The sequence below is a fragment of the Nilaparvata lugens genome, chromosome X, assembly GCF_014356525.2.
Source record: "Nilaparvata lugens isolate BPH chromosome X, ASM1435652v1, whole genome shotgun sequence".
In the NCBI taxonomy this organism is placed as follows: Eukaryota; Metazoa; Arthropoda; class Insecta; order Hemiptera; family Delphacidae; genus Nilaparvata; species Nilaparvata lugens.
The window spans coordinates 82338039-82356463 of NC_052518.1; the positions used below are offsets into that span (position 1 = coordinate 82338039).

General features: G+C 32.2%; 1 protein-coding gene across 5 annotated transcripts in view; it reads right to left on the reverse strand.

Moving 5' to 3' along the window:
- Nucleotides 1–3776: 3776 nt before the first annotated feature.
- The window catches only part of LOC111064293 (basic-leucine zipper transcription factor A), a 58531-nt gene continuing 43882 nt past the window's right edge, over nt 3777–18425 (reverse strand). For 3 of the 5 annotated variants that reach the window (XM_039441751.1, XM_039441752.1, XM_039441750.1), the window contains 3 exons: nt 16356–16478; nt 15308–15448; nt 3777–7068 (listed from right to left, as the gene is read on the reverse strand). In XM_039441751.1, coding sequence (XP_039297685.1) covers nt 6920–7068; nt 15308–15448; nt 16356–16478 — 413 coding nt within the window. In that variant the 3' untranslated portion in view covers nt 3777–6919. The remainder of the gene's footprint in view (nt 7069–15307; nt 15449–16355; nt 16479–18425) is intronic. The other 2 variants (XM_022352004.2, XM_039441753.1) reach the window with 1 other exon arrangement.

The window sequence follows — 18425 nt, forward strand, 5'->3', positions numbered from 1 at the left end:
ACTATCTGGAAAAATGTACTATAGTACTCATTTTTCTCCCAAAGGACTAGGAGTAATGAACATCCAACAACACTGTCGAATGTCATTGTCTGCTTAGTCCAAAGTAGAATATGTTATAGGTCGTCTGAGCATATGCCATTGTAACATAGCTATAGATTGATTATGTTTGAGAAAGCTATTCAGAGCAAATAATCACTATGAAGGGGATGTTTAATATTAATATATTGTTATCAATATATTATAACATATTATAATATAATAACATATAATAATATAATAACATATAACATATACGTTATACGTTATAATAACATATATTATAATATATTGTTATCAATATTGCTGACGGTGGAGGGAAAATGTTTCGTGCATTATGATAGTAAAGTCCATTTTCCTCTACCTACTACCTACTACCTACTATCCAAAGTTCTTACTATACTCCCTAGAACATAATACTGAAACACTACTTCTAATACCTAGGAACTGGATGTGATTTTTACTCCCTTGGTACTAAAAGTAGCTCCATTTAAATAACATGGGAAGCATATCTATTTTAAAAAATAGGTAGGAAAATCAGAGCTAAGATGAAAAACTATTTAGAATTGTCGTTGAATGATTCATGACCAAATGAATACAAGATCAGAATCAGAGCTCTGATCAACTGCTGAAAAACGTTTGTATTCTATCCTTATTACATACTTAATATGTGTATATATTTCTATAAATATTTATTAATACTCTACGCTATTCAAAACAACAGCCTACAAACGTTCTTCATCACCTGATCGAATCGCTGGTTAAGGCCTTCAGTTATTGCAGAAGGCAATTTACATATTGTTTGAAGCTTCACTGTCGACATCGCTGTATGTCGATAACAGTTGATAACAGCAATGTCGACAGTGCAAGCTTGTTTTGTGTTTGTCAACTTATTTTAGGTTTTGTCAGAACAGGTTACCTGTAGGTCACATTAGTTCAAAAATTTAATTTTCGATTTGTATAAATGTAGGTTTTTGCCTGTTGAAGGGCGAAGTCTCAACAATTTCCCCGAGGGAGAAATATGACTTGTGATGCACTCATCAATTTTTCTACATTTATAAATACTGAAAATAAAATTTCTAAACCTAACATAACCTAAAATAAGTTGTCAAACACAAAATGAAACGTTTCCTCTCATGGAGAAAAAAGTTGTGTTTTACCCTGGATTTATAAAGAATTATTTCGCCATAATGCGAAGAAAACATTTTATTTAGGGTCTGTTTCTAGGCTAGAAAGACACTGCTCAACAAACAGCTGTAAATAAAAGCAGCTAATCCGAAAATCAAGGTCAAATTAAAAGTGCAACGGAAATTTCTACTTTCGATCACTTTTTTCTGATCAGCTGTTTCTATTTACTACTTTTCTAGTGTTGGGAACATAGGTTAATAGGTTATGCTTCAGTTATGTGTTATTCATGTTTACTCACTTGCATAGTAAACATAGTAATTGACAGAGTGATCAAACACATACTTCCCAGTCTCGTATGTAATATACTATTATTCCTAGCACCCGATTTGCAAAGCTAGTTTCTCATCTATTTGCAAAACAGCTGATTCATACATTCTCAAAGTTTTGGTTCAAAAACGCAGTGTACATAATAATCGTAGGATAAATTTTCTTATCTAAAGCCTTTATACTATTATGACTTGAAGGTATCCAAATTAATCATAAATTCTACATGAACCTCAATGATTCAGCTTCAATCCTTCTTACAGTTCTGTGATGCTGATACTCTGATTCGAAGGAGTTTCATACTTGAAAGCTTTAACTCCATTGTTGAGCATAATTTTCTTTGCATTTACAATTTTTCAGGAGGATCAATGGATTAACTGTTTCAGTTTTAGATTTAAAAAACTATCTCCTTTGCTGATACCAGACTAAAAAAGAAAATCTGGTGTGGTACACTCACACAACTTTCCTTGCTCATTGAACTGTAAGCCTCATTCTCAAACGAGAATAGTTTAGGGGAATAACATCATGACAATTATTGGCGGCAACATATTATTTGCAACTACGATCAGACTACTGTATATGTGTATATATAATTATTGTTTTCAGAGTACTTTTTCCTTCGTGTAAATTGTGAAATTAGATGATTTTTTTTAAAGTCGTCAAAATAGCTGTTCTACAGATGAAATATCTTGACTATGACTGTGTACTTTTTATAAACTGCTCTACCTACCTACCTACCTCATGCACGAGATGGAGGTTACAAAGTCCATTTCTCAAGGATAGGGTGGACCCCCCATTAGTTTCCCAGGAAAAAGACTCATGCCAGTTGATAGATCTGATAAATAACTATACAGGGTATGAATTTGAAAAAAATCGTTAGAGCTGTTTTTGAGAAAATCGTGAAAAACATGGTTTTTAGTCATTATCCGCCATTTTTCTCAATAATATTACGGAGCTCCTGAAATTTTCCCAGAAATGAGACTCATGCCAGTTGATAGGGCTTATAGATAGCTATCTATGATATAAATTTGAAGAAAATCGTTAGAGCCGTTTTCAAGAAAACCGTGAAAAACATGGTTTTTTCGTCATTATCCGCCATTTTTCTCAAGAATATTACAGAGCTCCTGAAATTTTCCAGAAATGAGACTCATGCCAGTTGATAGGGCTTATAAATAGCTATCCATGGTATGAATTTGAAGAAAATCGTTAGAGCCGTTTTCGAGAAAAACGTGAAAAACATGGTTTTTTAGTAATTATCCGCCATTTTTTCCGCCATCTTGAATTGAATTTTATTGAATTTCTTATTGTCGGATCCTCATGGTATAAGGACCTTGAGTTTAAAATTTCAAGTCAATCGGTTGATTAGGAATGGAGTTATCGTGTTCACAGACATACACACACACACATACACACACACACACACACACACACACACACACACACACACACACACACACACACACACACACACACACACACACATACACACACACACACACACACATACACACACACAGACCAACACCCAAAAATCATGTTTTTGGACTCAGGGGGACTTGAAACGTATAGAAAACTTGAAATCAGGGTACCTCAATTTTTTTGGAAAGCAATACTTTCCTTACATATGGTAATAGGGCAAGGAAAGTAATAAACTACATTAGTCTACTTACCTCAAGTTCATATTTACATGTGATTACAACATGCAATGTCAATCAATGCATTATATTTTCATTCACAAATATGCTTTTACATGCAGTTATACAGCGCATACAATGAAAACAATAGTAAGAAGTGTGTAGGACCTGCTTATTCTTATTTTAATGCTGGGTTGCTCAAAGCAGGATCAAATTTGATCAGTGGTCCAATGCTAAGCATAAGAATGAAGTTTGCTCATATACAGTACTTGTACTCTATCATGTTTGATGTCAGTTCTCGTTGACATGACGAAAAAACTTTATTAACTTCATCGGGAGGATCCTAGATGTGGTGATTAAACAAACGTTGTTATTTTGTCCTTTCATCAACAGTAACGGTTTAAAATTCCAGCTCAGTACTGTACATGAGTTATGGCGTTATTGAAACTAAGTAATGGAAAAGTAAACTTTCTATTGCATCTTTAACGCTAATGAAGAGTCAAGAGAGTTTGCCATTGAGATACTATCTTATTTTTGAGTCATCAAGGAAAATCTTCCCGAAATAGCTCTGAACTAAAATAAAATAAATAAACATGAATTGTAGATGAGCTCTATTGAATATTGTGATGGGTAGAATCTATTAAGAAATACGCCTACACTACTAGTGATTTTTAATTGAACAAAAATTACAGTTTAAATAAAAAACAAAACAAAGTAACCTTTTACAATTAGTTGTAATGATAAAAACTATGCAAAGCAAGCGTGAAGCACAATTTGAGGTACAATAACCATGAAAAAGAAATAATTTAAAAGTGCATTACAGCCAGCGTACAAGACCTTATTCTAATTGAAAGATCCTATTCATCAAGTACTATCCCGCGACCCAATGTGCATTATGATTATCCTAGCTTCTACTATTTATTTCTATCATTATGATTACAAATAAAATTTCTTTTTTAAACTTAAATACAATTATAATTTTCAAGCAGCCTGCTGTGATAACTTTTCTATTTACACTGATGAAACAAAAAACCCGAAATAAAGCTATACAATGCACTTGGGAAACGACTCAACATTGATGTAGAATAGCTGCTATAGGAATGTATAAGTTAAAAAGTGATAAATTATCACTTAGAGATAATTGTTCCAGTAACCTTTACATAAAATTTCTGAATCCAGAAGAAATGCTATTGAGAGGAATGCCTTCTTTTGGCGTTAAACATTGGAGTCGACGATGAATCAATGAAATCTCTGCCAGTCTCTGAAAATCCATAATTGTAAGCAGTGTCTTCAAAAATTAAGACTGCAATGTTATTCAGGGAGAATGATTTTTGAATATTCTGTATTCATTCACTTCTGGTTCGTTTAAGTACGAAAATCAACTTCAATTATATTAGAAAGATTTACGCTCATATCCTAAATAATTTTATTTGCGACCATGTTATAATGTAAACATTACATCACAATCAATCTTCCTACAATAAGAGCTTCCTTTTCGTAATGAATTTTCGAAACTTTATTATAATCTTCTCATCATGCAATGGTTTCTACATTACAGTACAACTTATCAGCCAATCAGAATGCAGGATTTCCCTGGATTTATAGAATATTTCAACATGGCAGTTGTCTATCTGATTTGAGTCAAATAACCAAGAAAAAATTATAACAAAGCAATGATATCAGTATAGAAAAGGATAGAGCTTTGGATGTTATAATATTTGTATTTTTTATATTCACGATCCAACATTCTGCAAATATTTCAATTATTTTACAAGTCAAGTGGATATCTATTCATCTATCTATCTATCTATCTATCGAGTGTTCGTGGGTTAAGTGGAAGAGGGAGCTCTTATTGTCTCAACTTCGCCCACATCACTTGCAATGTTATATAGTGCAAATAAAAGACATTTATCTATCTATCTCTATTTAAAAATATATCTAACAATCACTATTATCCATATCAATATTCTAACTGGTTCTCGTGTGATAATATCAAAAAATCAACACATTTTGATTAATTATTATGAACAGCAACAGGTTCTTTTGTGATAACATCAAACAAATCACATTTTGATTAATTATGATGAACATTCTCATATAAAAGCGGAAATTATTTTTGAGCATTGATCACAGCATTCATTGATTTAATGGCATGCGTAAGGTCTAAGTGTATTGTACAAAGGATAACAATTTTTAGTAGCCTACATAAAATATATTCATTCCACACTTCAATTGAGATTAATAAATTTTTTGTATTTCGATAAACATATGCGTGCAATAATTTGATTAAAATTAAGCTAATACAAAACAGCAAATGGATGGTTAATGGAATGATGTTTCATCAACTTTCATTCTTAATATTGACGTATTCTCGTTATAAATTCTCAAATTTCTACAGCTGTTTGTGTTGAATATGCTAAGTAGGTGTCACATGCTTCTCTGATGAAGAAAAATGGAAAGATGTTGAGAGAATCATATCCATCATCGATATTAGGATTTCATTTCATTTTACTACGGATATTATATGCAATACCCACAACATAGAACAGAAGTTTTGGAGAGAGGACCACTTTACAGCAGGCTTAGAACGTATAATTCTCTCCCAATTGGAATAAAGAGTATTGAGCTCCTTGACCTGTTCCAGATTGCAATAGGAGTGAATGATCAGAGTGTCAATATAGAGTGAATGATCTATTCATACAAGTGTATGATCAGTCCTGGATATTGTATGCTCCGATTTTTTCACCTTTGAGTATTATATACTCAGATTTATATCTTCAAATTCCTGACATGTCATTTCCTACCAAGCGGAGTATGTTTTTAATATGTAGTCTTTTTTGACAAAAAAACTAAACCATGCTGCTTCACGTATACTTTTTTATACGCGTAAACCAGTAGAGACAGTTGATAGTGTCTCTGTATTCATGGTGGGGTGTGCTGAAAAGAAAGAAAGGAAGAAAAATACCTAGCCAACTATGTTTTCTCATGTAATAGGCTGGGGCTGGTAGATGGTATAAAAGTAAGGAATGAGGGGTGGAGAGGAGCGAAAAAGGGAAGAATGGGAAGAAAGGAAAAAGAGAGAAAACTGGATGGTAGAGAGAAACATAGTGATTTATTAGATTACAGTGTGTGTCTACGCAATTCTTTGTTAGTCGTTGTCAGACACACATTCGTAATACATAACTGTGAGTTTCTATTAAAAGTAATCTATCACTATCAACTTGTATCAATTAGTTTTTGCGCAGCAAAGTAAACGTGAAAAGCCAAGCTAACAAACAAATCCATCGCAAACCACTGTGAAAATTTGAGAATTGGATGAAATTATGAAACTTCAGCTCCTTTTATTTGGTGAAATATGATATAAATAACATTCAAGCTTCTTCAAATGTTCGATAGTATTGCGATACGTTCAAGTTGAATATTAAAAAATGTGATTTTTGTGGAAGACAGCTGGTTGGGATCAAATCCACCTGGGATCATGGTCACCAATACAACCACTTGGAATCAAAGTGTATGGAAAATACACAATTGGAAACAAAAACGTTTCTAGAACTAACAAAACCAAAATAACATCCTAAGAGGTACACTGATAAAATAAAAGCAAATGTAAATAAAGAAAAAACTTCAGAAATGCTTTAGAAGTACATAAATTAAAAAATCGAAATCAAATGAAACAAGTTCAGAACACCGAAGATTACCAATGCTACTTGCATTTTTAATAAGAAAGAGAAAGCAGAAACCATTGATAAATGCAAACAAACAAGACACTAATTATTCATCAATGGTATGGATGCGACTCAAAAATAGTGGACAGCTTGCCTTTGCATTTCTTGTCTTTTTCTAAAGTTATCACGCTGCTCCTCCAATTTCTTTCTAATCAGAGCAGTCTGCATGATGTTCTGAGTGTGAGCTACCAGGTCACGGGGAGACGGAACTCTCTGCATATCTGTCAAACAATATATACAAATTTATTCAAATTCATTTCAAAAGAATTCAAAAAACACATAAAATACAAAGATCTTAATATAAACAAAGTACAACTAGCAAATATAAATTAACAGGCTTCGTGGTGGGGTGTGTTGTAATAGGGGAGGATTTTTCAGGATTTCCAATTATGGTTAACCATATACTAGCAAATCCTTCCATTCTTAAGAAAGTAATCAGGAAACGCGAAGAAAATTTAGGTAGTATGTCAGGATTAGGTGAAGGTGTGAAGGTAGAACCTCAAGAATGGGAAAAACCATAGGACAAGGAAAATTTATACAAAAAATAGACTAAGTATAGACTAGTATAGACTAAGAAGGAATCACTAACAGGATTACAAAGTATCAGCAAGCAAACCACAAAACAGGAGAGTATTCTAAGCGATAGCTTCTACAAGTAGAAAAAACAATTATACGTTTATAAGTTGTCTTATGATAGTTTCAATGTTGGTATTATATATAAAATATTTATTTGAGGTGAGTCTCAGGTTGTATTGACTGTTGACAGTAATATTTGTACACCAAAAATTGTTTTATGCTTAATAATAAATTTAACTATTTTTAAAACATTTATGATTGTCTGTCTAAATGTGAGAACATTGAATTCTTCAAAAGTCAAGCTGGTTGGGAAAAGTCTAAGACGTTTTTGGCTTAGGAAGAGTTTTTCTAAATGAGAATTATAACAGCATCCCCAGATGTTTATCCCATACACAAATATATGCAAACTTACACAAATAATGTGGAGCTTCGAATTTGAGTTTCTTTTCAAGTTTTAAAATTATTAATACAGTATTTTCCAGTTATCAGTGATGGTTTAGTGCAATATTTCTATTTAATTTGGGTTTCAACTTATCTAAATTCTAAATTCCTAATTTATATATTTATATAAATATATATATTTATTTATTTATCAACTTTCAATAATTCGCGGATGGATGAATATGGTAAATTATCAACCGGGTACATCCGATAAGCAGTTTCACTTACTTGCTAACGTTTCGCCATTATATCAAATGACATCTTCGGAGCGCAGTCAAAGCTACATTGAGTGTAGTCAAAGCTACATCTTCTGACATCTATATATATATATATATATATATATATATATATTATATATATATATATATATAAATGAGAATTATAACAGCATCCCCAGATGTTTATCCCATACACAAATATATGCAAATTTACACAAATAATGTGAAGCTTCGAATTTGAGTTTTGAGTTTCTTTTCAAGTTTTAAAATTATTAATACAGTATTTTCCAGTTATCAGTGATGGTTTAGTGCAATATTTCTATTTAATTTGGGTTTCAACTTATCTAAATTCTAAATTCCTAATTTATATATATATATATATATATATATATATATATATATATATCGTCATACTAATTAGCAAACCTCCTATCTCCAAAATGGCAAACTTTTCAGGAGCAACAAAAAACTTTTTTTTAGAAGATAAACATTAGTAAGAAGGTTATCATATGATTAGTATTCATATGGCAGCAGTTTTCTTTGTTTTTTAGTAAAAATTTATGATAAATTTGAAAATATAATATATTTTATTGGAGTTAAGAGGTTTTCCTATCAATTGCATTGGAGATAGAAGGTTTTCCTCAGGTGAAATTATCTAGATAAGAAAATGATTCTGGAAATAAAACTATTTTTTCTAGGTAAATTACATTATATTTACTTGTTAATATAATATAAAATTGTAGAAAAAAGTATAAAAAGTTGAATTGGAGTTGTTATTATGATTAAGTTTCTTATTTGTCCATGAAAGGAATGCTGTCATAAAATTGGTGATAGTCCACAGGTAGGATGGCTTTCAAATCCTGAAGATCATCGTATTTTCTTTTCTTTATCTTTCTCCTATTTCCAAGAAGATTGGGTATGTCCTGAAGATTTGTTGGCTTCATTGTCGTGATTCTCCTCTGTGGAAGGTCTGACCAATTATCAGAAAAACTCAATTTGAATTTAATTATCCCTTCAGGATGGTACATGAATGCCCGAACGTCTGATACACACTTTGCTCCCACTCCCTTACCAGGTCTAACACTTCTATAAAATAAATGATCATTGAAGGATTTGAAAAAACTGTGTTCAATGTACTGCACCGAATATGGTTGAGAGATTCTTGCTTCTCTAATCACTGAGATGTAATCTGCTGGCACTTGAATGTTCCTTAATCGCAACCTTCGCTCAATAGTGGAGTGGATGCTGTCAGCCTCCATCTGAGTGTGCCCAACCTCAAGATATTTTTGTTCAATGACGACTTTTTTCTGTCATTTTCTGTAATTGATGAGCACTGTAGCAGGCCATTTTCTTTACTCTTGCACAAACATCTCGGTTTCATGACTCTCTCCTTTATTTTTAATATCATACTTCTTTCCATCCTCAAGTTTCTTCTTACCATAATATTTTTTGCCCAATTTTCTTGCTGTTTTAGACTTATTTGGTTTCCAATCTTCTGGCCTAACTTGACTATGCTTTTTACGAACTTGAGGTCTCACACCCTCCTCAATGGGCTATCTTCATCTTCTTAGTTCTCTTCTTGATTGTTATCAGGAACGCTTTCATGATCTAAATGTTGATGGATGATATTTTCTTCACTTACAACAGCATTGAGACTGTAGTTGTCTGATGTCATGAGAATATCTTCTGCAATTTCTGGGAAAGTATCTGCATCTTGATTAGTATCAGGAACGGTTTCATGATCTGGATGTTGATGGATGATATTTTCTTCACTTACAACAGCATTGAGACTGTAGTTGTCAGATGTCATGAGAATATCTTCTGCAATTTCTGGGAAAGTATCTGCATCTTGATTAGTATCAGGAACAGTTTCATGATCTGGATGTTGATGGATGGTATTTTCTTCACTTACAACAGCATTCAGACTGTAGTTGTCAGATGTCATGGGAATATCTTCTGCAATTTCTGGGAAAGTATCTGCATCTTGATTGGTATCAGGAACGGTTTCATGATCTGGATGTTGATGGATGGTATTTTCTTCACTCACATCACCTTTGAGATTATAGTTGTCAGACAACATGCTAAAATCTTCTCCATTGTCAGGGAAAGTCTGAGCACCTTGGTCATTAATGCTTTGAAGTGCTGTCACTGTCTCTTCTGCTGCTATCAGTAGTAAATCATCATCCGTCTGTTGAGGAAAAACAATTTCAAATAAAATTTATGCAGAATAGTTTCACATGCAAAAGAAATATCTCAATTATAACATAGTATGCATCCATCTATGACTCAAAAAGTCTTGGAGTTTATCAATAGGCTATTATTGATGAAAAGATTATTGAAGAAAAGATTATCTGGAAATAAAATTAATTTTGAATTTTGCAAAGTTGATATAAAGCCGAAATACTCTAAACAATAAGAAATTCAACCATTTTAATTGGAATTATTTGAAAAAATGTTGTATTGCATCAAATTTGACTTTATTTATATGAATAACTTCATAGTATACTTACAGGAATACCCTTTCTTCTCTTCATATTTCCTCACTTCTTCCTTGACGAATCAAATTTATATTCGTAAATACCAGCTAAAAACTGATGAGCGAACTGAAACAAAGTAAAATGAAACAAATTATTTGTGGTTACCGGTATTAGAAAACCTCCTTACTCCTCTCAGGCAAACTAAGATAACCTAATTGTAAATAGTAGCAAATCTCCAAACTCCTTATCACACATAACTTCAGCTTTAAATAAATACTACCTGAGAAAACTACTTTATTGAAGTAAATAAACTTTACTGAATACTTACTTTTCAAGAATCTTTCCTTAAATACGCATGAATACACTTCCAACACCTGAAAAGAATTGTTTGAATCGCGACCGTCAGTTTACATGTGACAAACAATGTATCATCTGGGACTTTGCAGGTTTGCCACAATGCAAAATGAAATCATGGAGTTAGAAGGTTTGCTATATTCATTCTAACAGTGTAGGGAAATTTTTCTCATTTACAAGGTTTTCTTCATCGGATAGAGTATTTTTTGCTTGAAATATTGGTATGACAACTCAAAAACTGGACTTAGGAGGTTTGCTAGTTAGTATGACGATATATAAACTTTCAAAAACATATATAAATAAATTAAAACAGGAGACACGATATAAATAGATTGAAAACACTTAAAAACTTACATTAGAAATGGGGGAAATTTTCGGAGACTGTGTCTCCTTTCTCAACCGAGCACAGACTCTATGAGGTGAGGAGTAATAGTGTGTCCCTTATGCGACACTCATAGGTATATCATAGGTATATATATATATATATCTTGTCACAATTCAGGCAGGGAATACTATAGACGCCCTCTATTTTCTAGTTCTAATCTCTGAAAGGGTTTCTTTAGAAATTTTGAAATAGTTTGTAGACTGGTTTGATTTGATGTTTTTTCAGTATTCTTCCAATACGGTCGGTAGTACCCCTGATGTATGGAAGAAGGACGGTTTTTTCGAATGCTTTCTCTTCCTTGAGTTTTTCTTCGGGGATTGGAGGTGTCAGTAGTTTTTTCAATGATTTTTCGATTATTCTATTAATGTAGCCATTACACTTCAGTATGGATTTTATTGTCTTGATCACAAGACACAAATTGAAAAAAAAACAATCCACTTCAGCCCTTTACAACCATGAAAAAAATACAGTCACAAAATAAATTTTAAGAATTCAAAACAAATAGCCAACATTCAAGATTTTCGGGTTAGGATTGTACGAGAGGCCCTAGAAATAGAGAAACAAGGTAGCCTTAACAAAAGAGATGACAGTACAAATATCTCTTCCCTTTAGAAAATCATTCTCAACACAGCACAAAAGACAGACACTTCTCCGGGAATTCCATTCACTCAGCAGCGCCAGGCCGAACACGTGGAAGGAGAGGGGAGGAGGTACTCCCTTCGACCACGTGGAAGAACTTCCAAACATACACAGGAGTCAGTGTAGCTAAAACTGCGCTCCGAGGATGTCATTTGATATAATGGCGAAACGTCAGCAAGTAAGTGAAACTGCTTATCGGATGTACCCGGTTGATATATTAGCATGTTCATCCATCCGCGAATTTTTAAAAGTTAACATATATATATATATATATATATATATATATATATATATATATTGGACTCAAAATTGGACAAAACTCATGAAGTGTAAACATAACCTATCCAAATTTGGGAAAGGAACAGTTTTGGGCTTTAAGCCTGTTGTTCCTTTCCCAATCATTCATAGTTGAAAATGATATTGTATAGTATAAATAAATAAATTGAACCCTGATCTCATCTATGTTGTAAAATTGTTCCACAATTGTATGAAAACATATTTTTCGCCCCACTTGGATGTAATGAGCTGGTTTTCGTGCGTCATATGGAGGCCGAAAGTAATTGTTTTCTGACCAGGCCGGTAAAAGTTTTACGGCCCTAGGGCTGTAAAATAACCTTGAAGTCAGCTGATTCTGATTTGATGTGAACGTGTTTACAACATAGTTTATGAAACGGGATCAGTTTATGCTTCTAGAATTGAATAAAAGTATTTTGCAATAAGATACTATCATTTTATTTGGATGAATGAAATACAAATAAGATATTATAAACTATTCAAATTAAATTTTCAGAGTATAATAGAATCTAACCTCAAACCTCATAGTACTGCGTTCATCACGAAACCTGGTGGATAATTTTGGAACTACTTGGGCAATATCTGCAATAATATACTATCATTTTATTTGGATGAATGAAATACAGATAAGATATATATTATAAACTATTCAAATTCGATTTTCACAGTAGGATAGAACTTCTAGCCTAAACTTCCGAAGTCAATGACAACAAGCATTGTTGACGTTGATATTCAGATTGGCCAAATTTCAAGTTTGCTAAAACAGCTGATCAAAAAACTTTTCATTATTTGTTTTTATTATTCAATAATAATTGAAACATAATAATATCATCTTATTGTTATTTGAAAGAATCAAAAAGTATAGAAAGTGGCGTAACATTTCCAAACTGGGCCCCCCCGCAAAAAAAATACCACCTTTCTCCAGCCCCCTTCTCCCTTAATCCCAAGCATTAAACTCTAATGTGAACGTACATCTTTCATAGCTTACATAGCTTACATAGCTTCGTTGAAAAAATAAAACTTGTTCTCGATTGAATTCTACAATTCAAGTCAAGAATTATGTTTTAAGCTACAAATATAGAATCCAACCTTTAGAGCTAGAAATAGAGTTAGTAAGTAGTATCTAGTCTTAAGATTCATGAATTATTAAAATAATAAAGTTGATAATTTATAAAAACATTTGATTTGATGTCTCCTACATGCCTACAAGTTCATAATTAAATTCAAATTCAAAATAATTTTTTTCCTCCAATGCTTACTTAAAGATAGTAAATAAATTTAACAATCTACTTTAGATCCATTCTGACAATCTTTGTTTGAATCAGAGAGAAAAGAAGTAAATATTATCTATAAGTAAGTGGTTTGAATAGTCTCAGTCTGGTCTGGATTGTCTCACCGGATGTATAAATTTTAATGATTTGTAAACAAACAACATTCCTAATTTTTCAATAAGCTCGATCACTATCAGCACACAATCATTGAAGCTCTGTCAATGGAACTATAATTATTATTACGAGTAGATTTGAACAATGATTGTTTTTCTTTCTTGCCTTATTCATTATTTTCTATTTGTATTCTCTTGATATTAATTTATAACCAGACTGATAACATTGTTCTATTGCATATTTCTTCTTACACAATGAATGAAACCTGTCATTTTCCACAATAAATTTTCTGCTTTTTTAACAAAAGTTACTTCCATGATTATTTAATTTTTCTTTTTAAAATATGCAATATATAATTATCATTTCGGGCCCTTACCCGGGCCCCCTAGACCGGGTAGTTTTATTTTTTCAGAAAACCTATTTCAGAAAGCCTACATATTATTCGGGCCCTAGCCCGGGCCCCCCGCGCCGCGGGTGCAGCGGGGGTGTACGTTACGCAACTGAGTGTAAACTCAACCTCCCACATAATTGAACATAATCTTTTAGGTTATCTAGACAAATCAGAATAAAAAATAAAAATACTTGGACAATTTTTCTGATATTCAGATTACCTCAGATTTGCTAGAGCTATGACCTTCGACTTTTGCTTTCGGAAGTGCTTAATAAACAATTATTCTCATATATATATATATAATATATATATATATATATATATATATATATATATATATATATATATATATTGTTTATTTTTCTGTGTGGCGAAAAATAGCGTTCGCAACACGGGCAAAAATGTTTTTCAGGCTCTCAATCTTTTCTAGTCCTCGGCCTACGGCCTCGGACTTGAAAACCGATTTCGAGCCGGAAAAGTCTCATTTTCGGCCCTAGGTGCGAAATATACTATTTCCTACAGTTACCTTGAAAAGTGACCATTCCTGCACTGATTACAGAACGCAAAGAATCACTTTTCTGCTCTAGTGCGCAAAGTATTACTTTGCGTACTCTTAATACTTTGCGTATTATCTTGCAGCCATCCCAATCAGCTGTTGACATTGTTGGCGTGTATTTTGAATACGAATTTGTTCTATATTTTCTCTGATTTTGAAATAAATAAAAATGAGAACTCATTAAATTATACATTTTGAATATTATTATTAATTCTTTATTTCAAATAATATTTTTTTCATTCATAAATTTATTGGTTGAACAATTCTTTAGAAATTAAGATTTACTCGAAATTATTCAAATTTTCAAATTAATTTAATTTTTAATTTGAATAAATTATCGATTAATTATTTTCAATTGGATTATTAAGTTTAAAATAAATTAAAGCTGTTATTAATAACAAAATTATACAGGCAAACATTTGATGGATTTCAGCCATCATTTTATCCATAATCAACCACTTCTCATATTCAATGGTAACTGTAAGAAAAATTTAATGTGAAATACGTGCGCAAAGTTCTCCCACTTAAATCGATAAAATTGACATGTGGATGAATTTATGTAACAAACGACACTTATGTGAAAACATTGGTAGATGAAATTTTAAGGCAATCCTTGTGTTATTTTTTCTTCCAAATTTAGGTGATGGCTAAAGTAGGTTAGGCTATATGTTTCCATCACTTGTCAAATTTTCAGTGAAACACATATTAACAATGTGATTGAACTGACCTGTGGATTGTACTTACTTGTGTTATGTGGCGATGGACCACGGAGTTGATGCTGAGAAAAGAGGACTTTGTGCAGCATTTGATCAGAGGCAGAGCTAGTGGTAGGAGCTGGCATGACTGGTGAAGCAGTGCGTTCAGTGTTTCCTCCATTTCCACCTGCTAACAATAACAAATAAATAATTATAATACATGTTAATAGTTATAATGATCTCTCATATGATTGATTCAAATTATGTAATTTAGTCGTTTTTTCATAAATGTTCATAAAAGTCACATGATCTAGTTATAAGACTAAGCAACTTTCACCAAAACTCATGATTCTAAGGTTTCAAACTGCGAACCAGTATTCAATACAATAGTTAATTAGTCATAACACCGATAGAAAATAATCATTGAATTTAAATAAATCATCGAAAACTGATGATTCTAAGATTTTAAACTATAAACCAGTTCGAATGTTTTTAACTATAATTCAATACAATAGTTAATCAATCATGACATCAATGGAGAATAAGCATTCAATTGAATAGTTAATCGAAAACTTGTGATAGTTTATCAATCATAACATCTTGAAACTGTTATGTCTTATTTGAAAGCCAGTATTGATTTACTTTTTTTATTTACTGTGCTGAACGCAGTGGCGAAAAACTGCACCTGTATTTCACTTCATTTTTTACCAAATTAAAAATAAGAAGTATACAAATAAAACCTTCTCTGACCTGCGCTGACCGTTGTTAATCCAAGACTATAATTTCAATCCAAACTGAATTTATTCGTAGAATCAACTGAATTGGCGGAAAATCAAATTTAATTTGTTAATCAATGGGTTAAAATGATGGAGATAATTTATTCGTAGATTTTCCATTAACTGAATTCACGGAAAAATCAAATTTAATTTGTTAATCAACACTAATGGGTGAAAGTAATGGACATGATAGACAAAATACAGTGCCTACAAAACTATGCCTTTATACAAAAGTATCCCATACAAAAGTATGAAGAAGGTAAACTGATTTTTGTGATTTTCCCCATTTTCATTGAATAAAACAAGAAATTGATAAATTACCTGTCTGCAGTTGATGTATCTTGACAATGCTTGCTAAGACCTCTCTGTGTCTTGGCTGTAGAGCTGGGTTCTTCTTCAGTTGTTCGATCAGATTGTACATTGATATTTGTCCTCTTCTCAAGCCTGAAAATCAAGAGTTAGTGGTATATAAACCATAAATTAGACATGAAATAAAGATAAAACGTGAATAGCAGAACTTTGTCATAAGTAGTTTCCTCTGAATGCAAAATATTCGCCGGAAGTAAACACCAGTAGCGTTTACCAAAGTTTCAATCTAACACACCGTTGTAACATTACTAATAAATATAAATCCATTATTAACATTATTAACCATTAGTAACATGAATCAGGCCTTCAAACCAATTTAATGGAATTTCTGTTTTGAACAATTTCCACAAATAAACTTGCGTTTCTAGAATAACTTTTATACTCCTTACAAACTCCTTGTTCCATGATTGTATATGAAAAACAACTATTCAGTTCAAGACGTTTTATTGGACAAATCAAACAGAAAGTAATCGGAAAGATATTATGCTTGATATAGAATGATTTTAATATTATTTTATTTACGAATAATTACATCAATCTATATCATCAATATGATAGAGGAAAGAATCGTCTTACACATGTACGGGATAGGAAAGTCATGTCTGAACTACTGAACTGATTGACTTGCAATTTTACATTAAGATTCTGAATTTATTGAGGATGGTCATAGGCCTATTTCAATTCTTATTGATAAATTAATTCTAATTTAATAATTAAAACAATTTTATTCAATTTGTGATTCAAATTTTACGCAACTATAAGGCTCAACTCACACTTACGCTACTCAAGTCGAGAAGAGACTGCAACCCTAGTCTCTTCTCGACGCAGCATGTGTTTTCAAATGGTGACACTCAGACCAGTCGACTCTAGTCTCCGCGACCTCGCGACTGTGAAACTAAGTCGAGTGTCGAGCGTCGACTCGACATGTTGGCCGAGCCTCGACTTGAGTTGCATAGTACCATGCATTTTTAATAAAAGTGAGGTTATTTTTGATGAAATTGATGTTTCATCATTTAAGATAAGACAGTAATAGGAATTATATAAGACAATATACTCATAATAATTATTATAAAATTTGTTAAATGCTAAGTAGTGACGAATTAGATCTTATACTTTTAATAAAGTAAGGTTAGAAAATGGTGTAGCATGGAACTGAAGTAGCGACAATGAGCAAGAAAGTCGTAAGGTCGAGAGATTAGTCACCTCGACTAGAGTCGTACGATTTTTGTCGAGCCAGTGTGAGTTGAGCCTAAAGCCAACCAAACAGTGCATACTCCAAGTGACTCCATAGCTTAGTTGAAAGCGCGCGCGATTCGATAAATCAAAGCTTGCGGGTTCTAGATCTATCAAACTAATTTTTTGCTAGAAATTGTCAACTCTTATAAATCACGTTATTTTGAATAGAATAATGAATAATTTATTCAAAAAAAAAACTAAAATAATAATTTTTTTTAAATCTAACATCAAACCGTACATAACAAAATACATCACACCATAAAATCGTACGACTCTAGTCGAGGTGACTACTAATCTCTCGACCTTACGACTTTCTTGCTCATTGTCATACTTCAGTTCCATGCTACACCATTTTCTAACCTTACTTTATTAGATATTAGATCTAATGTTCCCTTATAAGGCATTATAGAGAATATTCGTTTCACTCTGAGTTGGATTAGATCATATTTGGATTATATAGATAGTTAGTCTTGCTTGGATTAAATCAATATATTTGTTAATTTATCAATTTGCATTTGAACAGTCCCCTGTATGGGGACATGGAGACTGTATGTTTCTTCCTGTTTCAAGTTAAACCTGAACTGCTCAGTAATTGAGAACTATGCTTTCTGAATATTTTGAGGGTTGTGAATGATTAAAACATTATGAGAGTATTCCATCAAGATAAGTGAGAAAATATCGCGTATATATAATATAATAGAATAGAAGTTTATTGGAGGGAAGAATACAAATACAGGAGGGATTCGATAAAAAAATAAAGACTGTAATTACAAGCCCAACAGATTA